Consider the following 10,563-nt stretch of genomic DNA (forward strand, 5'->3'; position numbering starts at 1 on the left):
CTTCTTTGACGTTCACAATTTTCTAAAAGAAGGAGAAGAAAGTTTATATTTATTGTATGCTTCTGTATTCTCCAATAGTTATTTATTGACAACAACAAAGTAGAATTTTATCGATAGTACTTAGGTACTTGCTCACAGTTATTTCTTGATACTTTGTAACACAAAATGGAAGGATCTTTTTATGGATAGAAAAATATTGAATTGAGAAAGGGCATTCCCAGATAAATGTGTTTTTTCGTTTAACTATGTTGTATCTCCGTAACCTATTACAGTAGGTGAATCATTGACCATACACGGTATACGAGTCACGTTTTCTTGGTGAAGTTTCAAGAATTTTACATAGTTCCTGGTGGCCTATACTTGTTTTACAGCCTGTATGGGCCACGGACAGCTCTCCGGAGCGTTGAAAATTCATTTCGGTCCGGGTTGCCTACGTCGCGCTTTGACGTAGGCTAAATAAAAAATTCACGTTGTCGGGACGATCCATTTTCTGACCGTGAGCAAGGACCAAACGTAACGTCAGCGGCTATGTTTCGAGAGCAATTTAAATCGCGTGACGACCGCGGCTAGACGCTGCAGGAATTTCCCGTTCCGCTGATTCTCACATTTCTCTTCATCTTTCGTTCTTCGTCAGCACGTGATTTTCCTCCTGCGTACACTGCCGTGCAAAAGTTTTCACCTCACCTTGTTTCTGCAGAACGAATTGACGCGTAACTCCTAATACCGTATCGAGTCCGACTCGAAATCAGGATTTCAAACAGGATCAACCATTAACTTGTCTCTTTGCATTTTTTCTGTTTAGTCTATCCATGCTATTATTTGGAAGAATAAGCATTACAAGCAAAATAAGATTGGCTCCAAAGTCTCTGCATTTTTCTTTTTAGTTCTTTTTAGTTCCGAATACAATGAACAACACTTGCGTCTTATCAATTTAAATTGAATGAGGTAAAACTTACCTGTAAACATTAAAACGTGTAAAAAGACTTTCTGGATAAAACTGGTTCCCTTTTAAAACGAAATAACATTTCATTCATCGGTTACCAATATGTAAGGATTAAATGTAAACATGTAATAAATATAAATTTTTTTGCTTTACTAGGAAGTTATTAAAGTCGAAGAAGTTCTAGTCATTACAGCTGTAAATAGAAGGATGTATGAAATTATTTTGCGATTTGAACGATTCAGATACCTGATTGCTATACGTACAAATTAAAATAGCATTAAAGATCTAATTACATTCCTTTTTTGTTTGGGATGAAATTTTAACTAGACGTGGCACGTTTGAAATTCCCATTTATCATAGGTTTTATAGGCATTTTAATTAGTTCAGAAATATTTGAACGTTAATGAGGTAAACTAACAATCAGAATAAAACTAGACTGCAAGTAATCTCCGTTAAATTCCATGTTCTTTTAAATCATGGATTTAAAAGGATCATTCTACTCTGAATTCTCGATATAACGTTTTAAAAATTCGGATTTTCGTGAAAATTCACAGTGTAATCATTGCAAATGAGTTTCAAAGAATCGGTAACATGTAAAGTAGTAATAAAATATAATGAAAGGCAAATGGAAGATCGTTTTATTTAAGCTTTTAATTGCAAGAAGAGTGCTTGTAATATGTGCAACAAAAAATATGATTCGTTTAGTCTTTTATTTAGGCTTTAATCGCGCCTATGGAACTCTGAACGCGAATTTTCATGAAAATATACATTTCAATCGAAATTTTTAAACGAGTTTCATATTAAATCGCCAGCTTATAAATAATAAAAGAGAAAGAAAAAGGAAATGAAAATTTAATTCATTGCAATTGAGGTTTAAATTGTGATGAGAGTGGTTGTAAAATGTGCAGTAGCGGATACTGTACGATGGCAGGCGCATGATAGCGTTTAATCGTTAAAAAACTTCATTTGGGAAAATATTCAATAAAGAAGACAATGTCAATACAACAAAACTAACTGAATACGAAACCCATTGTATGCATATTTTGCTCTAAAGATGAGGATTTTCATGAAAATCCAGAGTTCAATAGTTTTTAGACAAGTCTCGTTGAATCGTAAATAATGACTGATAAAAAATAGAAAAAAAAAAGGAAATGAAAGTTTAATTTGTTCCATTTGAATACGATATGGTAGCGCGTGTCCGCCCGTGAACGTTAAAAATTTCATTTGGTCTCTCCGGGTGCCGTAATCGCCTAGCCGAATGGATAATACTGTACCTTCGATCACGTGACGTCACAGCCGCGACAGACGAAGTTTTCGTAATGTCGAGGGATATTTTCGAACGAGTTATTCTGGCGATCGGCCCAGTAAATGCACGGCACCCCCTTTTTAACCGGGGAGAACGGCGACGCTGTTCGGCCGTTTGTATTTACGAGCGATCGCATGACGAACTTCATTATATTACAACGTCTCTGTTTTCATCTGTCGCTTCGCCGACGTTTAACGAGACTTCTGGGACGAGTGTGATCGCAACGTAATCTTCGTCTCTCGCGATCCCTAAATTTTCATTGTCCCGCGTTTCCTGCCGTTCGCCGTCGCTCGTGCACAAAAGCGTTTTTACACGCGCTCGGGCTCGAAACGAGGGCGAGCCCTGCAACAGTTTCGTTTTCCCTTCGACAAAACACAAAGAGCATTGCAGCGAAAGAATTCTTTACGGGCCCACGCGTTTCTCGAATCCTTCCCGAGAACGGAAGAAAACGAGTTCAACATTTCACGAGCGTGATGAAATAAATTTCATTAAGCCGCGCTCGTTGGATGTGCTCGAGTTAGGTTTAATGAAAGCGTTTTTTACGTTCTGAAGCGTTTTTAGCGCAAAAAACCATGTGATTTAATTATGAGTTAACGGCCCAATTCTTTTCAATGCGCTTTTCAATGCATATTGAAACAGAATTCGATTTTTCTATTCTGACTAACGCCGGGTGAACTTTCCACGAGAAATGCAAGAATAAATCGCAAAGAGCGTGACGTTGAAAGTACAAGAACTAGATGAAAATTTCAAGTTCATAACAATAGAGGTAACATCGTTGCAGTGTCGATAGATGAGGGGAGAGAGCATGAATTGAGGGAAAAAAAGTTACTTTCTCTCCACCTGTACCGAAGTATACACGACAAAGACGGAACGCGTCACGTGAATAGCGCGGTAGAAAGGGAAGTTAGAGTGGGGGAACGAGTCTTGATCTGGCAACACCGACTCCGAGGTAAAATTGTTTGTCAAACGACATGGTTTCGTTTTAAAAACTAGCAAGCATCTTGAAAGCTAAGCAAACATAGATGGGCTGGCCCGACTAAAATGTAGTAAGAAATACTTAGTATATGAATAAACATTTGCATGCATAGTTCTCTCTTCTATTGTAATTCGAAAGCGAGACGGATGCCTGTTATGCTCGCACAGTTTGTTTGACCGGGGGAGTTTCCGTGCGAAAGATGCGTGATTTGCAAAACCCCTGAAGTGGCACAGCGTCGTGGAAACTGTTTTTACTTTCATCGCCAGCAAATATACCGTGGCGAAGCAATAAAAGATAATTGAAAGATGTTCCTGAAGAACGAAAGCAAGCGTTCCGGAGAGGACGGAAACCTTTCACTCCGGCAACGCCAAACGGATGCTGTCGGAGAAATTGTAGAATCTAGTTTGGGGTTCTCGTTTGAAAGACCATCATTTTTTATCTTCCTCCATCTTGTTTCGTGCTACCGACTTTCCTCATATCTCGGGCGACTCGTTCCGAGAGATTATCGATCGGGCAAAGTGTTTCAAATTTTTTGGCGAAACTGTGTCAGTATATTCTACAGAGAAAGTGTGGAAAAATAATGAGTAGAAATAAGGAATTGAATGTTTTATCAGTCGAAATGGACATTTCAAGGAACTGAATATTATATTCGTTCTTTAATCATTTCTGATATCGAATAAAATTGAGAACCAGTGCGATGATATGTAACACTACAGCATACATTTCTACAATTATGCAATGAAAAATCCGTCTCTACATACCGATCTACTATTAGATTAGTTCATACATCTGTGCTAAAGAGAAATCTGTTACATCCATTACGCGACTTATGAAATTCAGGATCAAATGCAAACTTTGTCAGTTTAGATTTTATCACACAATAATTGAAATGTATACTAGAGTATACAAATATTATAGTTGATTTATAATAATTTTAATAGAATAATGTAATTAAGTTTAATGGACTGTTGCTTTACGTTGATTATTGTCGAAATAATTAAATTCAATCTAATGTTATTGAGGTTTGCTTCATTTCTGTTTGCAGGGTGGTTTTGCGAGAGTTTACCTGATGACTGACGTCAGCAATGGAAATCAATACGCTTGCAAAATTATTCCAAAAAATCGAATGCAGAAGATTCACATGCAAAAGGTTCGTACAAGTTTATTTAATGAGACTATAAAGATGCTTCCGTGAGGAATTATCGAACAAGATTATTTCTTTGTGCGTACATTATAAAAAGAACGGCTAAAAGTTTGGATAGATACATTCTTGTTAATGTATAAAGTAATGTAAAACGGTCACTTTCAGTGTCCCATAAACGTAGCGTTAAAATGTTATTGTTCTTTTGCGTGTCAGGTTATACTAGGCAAGTCAGACTCGGAGGGTGTATAACCGTTAGATACAAATACAGGGTAACCAAATTCTGTCGGCAGAATTTGCCTAGTATAATCTGACCCTGAAGCGATTTCTGATTTTCTTCCATGTGGAATGTCCTAGTGGTCCCGGACCGTGACGCCTAAGGCTTGAGTCTATTTAAGAGTTTTTCTCGATAGTTGCTCTCGAGAGTACTCTCAATTTGTGAATCCATTCAAGAGTACTTCAGAAACATTTTGCTTTCAACTCTTCGACAGTACTCTCAATAGCGTGTACGCTGACGAATTTGACTCTCGAGAGTAACTCGCAACAGTTTTACTCTCAAATGAACACAGGCCATAACGGAAACAGTAATAAAATGATCTATTGGTTGCAGATCGCCCGCGAGATCATGATCCACAAAGAGCTGAATCACGTGAACGTTGTCCAGATGTATCACTACTTCGAAGATAACCTGAACGTGTACATGCTTCTGGAAGCCTGTCCTCGAAAGGTATCGTATGTCCCATGCCTACCTGCCCGTGAGCGCAGTTTCCTACGGTACATTCTCTCTGTATACGCTCGCAAGAATTTCCCAACCGTCTCCTTTCGCGTCGGGGGCCCCGGGATCCCCGTTGTATTCGAAGAATGAGAGAAGTTCGCGTACCTGTTAGATAAAAGCTCGTTGCTCGTCCCCGCGGAAACATGGTCGGAGAGATCAGCCGCAGCTAACTCAAAGGCCCGTAAGCATACGCTTAAAGCCCAGAGAACCGCGCCAGTATTTACGGTCCATTTAAAGAAACGGAATTGCTTCGTCGCTCGTTTCTTTACAGCCAACACGAATTTATACGTTCGTCCTGAAATAGACATGCTTCACAAGCGAACCTTTGAAACCGTTCTTCGGTGGTCCGACAACGATGGACCTTTCACCCTCGCGCAGAATCTTTGAAGACGAGCGCATCGTTGGGACCGGGTCGATTGTGACCCGCACGGCACCGTCTATTTTAGTTCAGGAAAATCCTTCCTTGCACGAAACCCATTGTACTCGAAGATATTTTAACCTGAGGTCGAAAGAGTTGTGCTAGCTTTTGGTCCGTTCTGTTCCAAAACATGAGAAACTTTCTTTTTTTTTTTTTAGAAACATCCTTACAAGTTTTTCTTTTAACACGTTCTGTTGATCCCGTTAAACGAGTTCATATTTTATTTACACTTGCATGTTTTTATACAATCTTGTTTCAGTAGCAAGAAAACAAATTCGTTACACTATGATAGAAAGCAACGATGCAGCCAGTTCTGAAATGCTTAAGTAAATGACAAAAAATAAATTTTGTTAGAAAACGTACTACGAAATGTTCGATAACAAATGTGGTTAGAAGATAAGGGACGTGTCCAGCACGTTATGCTCAAAGAATAAGAGACGCACTCGATGAACTTCACCCAAATCGATGAATAGAAGAACTAACTTTGTAGCCAGCTCGATCCTCAGGCTTAACCCCAATTTCCTCTGTGGAGTACTTGAAAATATTGCTTATTAAGATGAGCAGACTATATCGAAAAATATAGATAGTAGATTACTGCAGTGTACGTTGGAATAAAGACGATAATAACGTGATTCAGCCATGCAAAGGCTGCTAATTTGCATGGATGCAAATAGTTAACACTTCGCACGTCTTCTCTAATGTAAGAAAACTGATTTTACTACCGCATCGAGCCTCGAATGGTCTTTGATAATGGCTTGATTGCTACTACGGTTAAAAAATACAGCATCCAATGTAACCTTTGTACGCTGCACAAAAATAGTCGTATAAAACATCCCATTCCATTAGCTTTGCTCTTTAATTAGATAAATTATTGTTTCGTTATATTTCAATGAAATCCATCAAATTATAATAAACGTGACAATTCCCTAATAAAATGTTTATAACAAGTAAACTGTAATCGGAAATTGCTAGAAGTTAGTAAAACGGAGAATATGTCGAAGCCGATGGCAAATATGCGGAAAAATAATATACCTGACATACTGATGTTAGTCTTCGATAATAGAACTTGTTCTCTTAGTTTTATTTTTATTTCGAAGCGGATTTCAATTCGAAAACGTCCCTCGTGTTTGTAACATTGTTAGAGGAGAATCGTCGCTGAACGAAATCACGGTATTCCTCCGCGGTCAGAAAAGGGAACGAGCACTTGCACTCTCCGTAGCTGATCTGTCCACTTGTTTGTACCGTTAGGATGCACTGGAACGACAACTAATCGCTCGATTATTAACCGCTTCTCAAATCATTAACTTTACCGGTGTACATATTCGCTTCGTCGCGTGGTAAACCGACAAGAAAATTGCTAGATGGCTTCCGACTACGATGTCGAAACTGGAAATTAACTATTACATCGGGGATCTTCATATTATATCAAATTTCCTTCGTATAATATGCGAAGACTAGCCTTAAACAGCGGAACAGTTAACCCTTTGCGGACTAGGATGTTTTAAAACGCTAATTGTAAGAACAGAGTTTTCTCAAGAAACTAAATAATGCACGGAACTCTAAAATAATGGAAAAAATATAAAAATATGTTACAATCTCTTGTTATGTCCACAATTAAACTATTTCTTTACAGCTTTGGAAATTATATATAATGTCAAACAGATGAATTTGTTTAGAATTTTGACTTACAATTAGACCACTTTCATAACCACTGGCACAAGTAGATTGCAGATTATTGTGTAAAATAACAAATTTCTAAGTTAATTGTAAGAAAAATTTTAATAGATTGTAAATATCACATACATTTTCGTCACAAATGCACAAAATCTGCACTCTACTGATAAATCAGAATTTTTCGCAATAGCTTGGAATGTAGATTGTCCCACTAGCTTTTAGCAGAGTGCAACAGTACACTGTGTCATTTTTGTTTGACAGAGCTTGATGCACGTGCTGAAGTACCGTGGCAAAGTCACGGAGCCGGAAGCACGCTACTACATGAAACAAATGGTAACAGGGGTCGCGTATATTCACTCTCAGAAAGTTGTTCATCGAGATTTGAAGCCAGGCAACATGTTCCTATCGGATCATATGATCGTTAAGATCGGGGACTTCGGACTGGCAACCAGACCCGACGGACAACGCAGACGTGTGTAAGTTATTTTTCTATTTCCGTCTGTGCAATACCCTGCTCTGAAAATAGTGGAAAATCTGTGGTTTCAAGAAAACCTTTCAATCCTCCGTTTACTTAGAGGGTTCCGCACACCTAAAACTAATAAACGCAATGTTTACTCTTCTTTGTGGAAAATTATATTTTATCGAATATACTAAATTGCTGTGCACGCATTTTAACTGTGATTCCTAAAATTTCATTGAATCAGTTATAAAGACAGACTCAAAAAGCTCTGTTTCAATTTCACCGCTAATTGCTCCGGTAAAAAGAAACAACCATGAGAAGGAGGCGTGTGCTCTACGCAAAGTTAAAGAGATTAACACGCGTTCTGGCGTCTTATCCGACCGAGATCGTAATAATTCATTTGTATGCGCAGGACAATATGCGGAACACCGAATTACATCGCACCGGAAGTGTTGTATAAACAGGCGTACAGTTACGAGGCGGATGTTTGGGCGCTGGGATGCATACTTTATGCCCTACTGGTAGGGCAACCACCTTTCGATACGGCGACGTTGAAGGAGACCTACGATAGGATATGTAATAATCATTATCGGGAAGTCGACGACACGATAGCGAGCCGGAGCGGGCAGGACCTCATTAGATGGCTTCTGCAACCGAATCCGGAGCTTAGACCGTCCTTGGAGAGGGTCAAGGAACACGCTTATCTCACCAAGGAATACGTACCGGCCTCGTTGTCCCATACCTGTTGCTACAAAATGCCGCACGCAACCATTATTGACTCCATACCGTCGCCGTCTTCGAACTCCACCACCTCCAGGAACCAGAAGTTCAATAAAAATCAAGTACGCCTCTTCAATCGATCCTCTTCTCCTTAATTAAATTAAATTAATGAATTTTTTTTTAAACGAGCACCATCTTTGAAAGTAGTAGTATGTATATTGAACAACTAGCAGTAGCTTTTTGCAGCAATGTCTTAAAAAATGATTGACTAACAGCTTTCCTTACATTTACATAACTACTACTATGTACATAACAGTTTAGCGGTCCTTCACTATTTCATATTGCCCCTTACCGCGTGCTTTGCCTCGCGTTCTCGCGTGACTGCGAATGTATGCATGTACATATACACTACAATGGAGTTTGGTGGGGGGACTCAGAAGTAGGGAGAGGTGTCGTCTGTGGCTCGCGAGCGGCAAGTTGCCCAGGCTTGGTCTACAGTATAGAATGTTCATAAACAGCACATCTAATTTATTGTACCGAACCGTATATTATTTTTATACAGTTACAACTAGTATCTTCTGGCCGATAAACCTTTACATACCACAGCATAAGCGAAATAACTTGACTCTTACATGTCCACACTTTTCAACTTGTACTTTTGATTTCATCAGTGTGTAAAGACATTTTTTTTAAATGTTTGTAGGTTTGGCCAAACATGTTGACACAAGAGGCATCGCATCCATACCAGCAACAAACAATGCACACCCAACAACCCCAACCGCTGCAACAACTGCAACAGCATCAACCGCAGCAACCGCAACAACAGATGAGCCGATCTCAGAAGAGTTTACGAAAAGGATCAAAAGTGATCAGTTGGCTGGCCAGCAAGCTTCCAAAGGTTCCAAAATTTAGACAACGGTTGAGCAGTATATTGTGCCCAGATCACAAGAAGATGGGATACGTTGCACAGAGTATGCAAATGCATAGAGCGCTGCAGGCTTGCATTACCGAAATAAACCACAAGAATATGATGCAGAATCCTCCGCCTGTGGAAGACGTGGTACCGCTTTTCATCACTAAATGGATCGATTACTCGAATAAATACGGTCTAAGCTTCCAGCTTTCAGATAAATCTGTTGGTGTTCTCTTCAATGATAACACAAAAATTAGTTACACACATGACAGAAGGTCAGTATCCTCTTTCATAATAAATGTACACAGGGATGTCCTAAAAAGTGGTTGAAAGCTTTGCAGATTTGTATTTTAAAGAACGATAAAAGAATGTTGGTTACTTTCAATGGAACATTGGAGAATTAGTGGAAATTAGACGAGACTATTCAATAACTTTATTACACAATTTAACCCACGTTCGCTACCACCATCTGTTTTGCTCCCTATCTTAACTGTTAAAATGTTTTATTAAATACTACAAACCTCCTTTACAAAATATTAAAACAATTTAACAGAAGAAAATCATAGAGTTTCTGAATATTCTACTGTGCCCTACGATTTTAAATAGCAAAGTGTAGGGTAAGGAACGCAATTACTATGCCTATATTAATTATACTTATTTTTAAAGCATAATGAATATTAAAATAGAGATACTACATTTTTTTCATTCGAATCAGTTAATATATACGTTATATATCTCTTTTTTAACATTCATTATGCTTAAGAATATAAATATAATTTATATAGGGACAGTAGTTGGGTCCCTTACCCTATACAATTAATTTGACTATGTTTAAGTAAATTGTGCAATTGCAAGCGTTAAGAGGAACTCTAGTCTAGAAATTTGAAAATCGAAGTACAAGGGGTTAAATATTTCTGTATTCATCGCGTTCAATTTTCTAAATTCGATTTCTGTTTGCAAAGAAGAGTGGAGTATATGACTACCGAAGACGAATTAACGAGATACCATAAAGAAGAAAATGTTCCACCTATTTTGCAAGAAAAGCTCGAATTACTCCAACGTTTCACCCAGTATATGGATAACTACATGACTGAAGGTAATACAAATAAATGTAAATTATCACACCAAAAATTAATCGTATAGATTAAAGACAATGTCACCAATCTCAATGACTTTAAAATAAATTACGAATATCAGTAAAATTGTCTCTAATCTATACAATTATTTGCAATAATTG

The 10,563-nt window shown here is 38.2% G+C and overlaps 1 protein-coding gene across 2 annotated transcripts in view; it reads left to right on the forward strand.

Moving 5' to 3' along the window:
• Positions 1-10,563, forward strand: part of LOC143352740 (serine/threonine-protein kinase PLK1) — a 44,314-nt gene that overhangs the window by 27,915 nt on the left and 5,836 nt on the right. The window contains exons 2-7 of one of the 2 annotated variants that reach the window (XM_076785486.1): positions 4,271-4,375; positions 4,977-5,093; positions 7,495-7,709; positions 8,106-8,535; positions 9,117-9,601; positions 10,289-10,422. In XM_076785486.1, coding sequence (XP_076641601.1) covers positions 4,271-4,375; positions 4,977-5,093; positions 7,495-7,709; positions 8,106-8,535; positions 9,117-9,601; positions 10,289-10,422 — 1,486 coding nt within the window. The remainder of the gene's footprint in view (positions 1-4,270; positions 4,376-4,976; positions 5,094-7,494; positions 7,710-8,105; positions 8,536-9,116; positions 9,602-10,288; positions 10,423-10,563) is intronic. The other variant, XM_076785487.1, reaches the window with a different exon arrangement.

This window comes from Halictus rubicundus, chromosome 3, assembly GCF_050948215.1.
Source record: "Halictus rubicundus isolate RS-2024b chromosome 3, iyHalRubi1_principal, whole genome shotgun sequence".
NCBI classification, from domain to species: Eukaryota; Metazoa; Arthropoda; class Insecta; order Hymenoptera; family Halictidae; genus Halictus; species Halictus rubicundus.